General features: G+C 47.7%; 1 protein-coding gene across 1 annotated transcript in view; it reads left to right on the top strand.

The window, feature by feature from the left end:
• TM35_000501460 (uncharacterized protein) overlaps positions 1-281 on the top strand; it is a gene marked incomplete at both ends in the record, with an annotated part of 408 nt that continues 127 nt past the window's right edge. Inside the window, one exon of the mRNA XM_029030593.1 lies at positions 1-281. This exon is cut by the window's right edge and continues 127 nt beyond it. Within this exon, the coding sequence (XP_028878158.1) occupies positions 1-281 (281 nt within the window).

Genomic DNA, 281 nt, shown 5'->3' with positions numbered 1-281 from the left:
CAGAGAAATACACAACCTCCAGAAGCTCCAGTCACAGAACCATCTCCCCCTTCTACTTCCTCTGAAAATGATGGAACTCAGGGCGTTAATTCTGCAGAAACAACACCAACTAACCCAGCGAACACAAACTCTAACACTCCCAATACACCCCGTGAGGAACAATCAACGTCACCAACTACTACTACTACCACCACAACAACTACACTTCCTCCTGAACTCACAAACAACAAGAAGGGTGATGCAGACAGCAGCAGCAGTATCAGCAGTTCTGTGTGGGTGCG

Source organism: Trypanosoma theileri (genome assembly GCF_002087225.1).
Source record: "Trypanosoma theileri isolate Edinburgh chromosome Unknown TM35_Tth_50_V1, whole genome shotgun sequence".
Lineage (NCBI taxonomy): Eukaryota > Euglenozoa > Kinetoplastea > Trypanosomatida > Trypanosomatidae > Trypanosoma > Trypanosoma theileri.
Note: the sequence above shows the minus strand (reverse complement) of the source record. Positions and strands in the feature narration are given on the sequence as shown.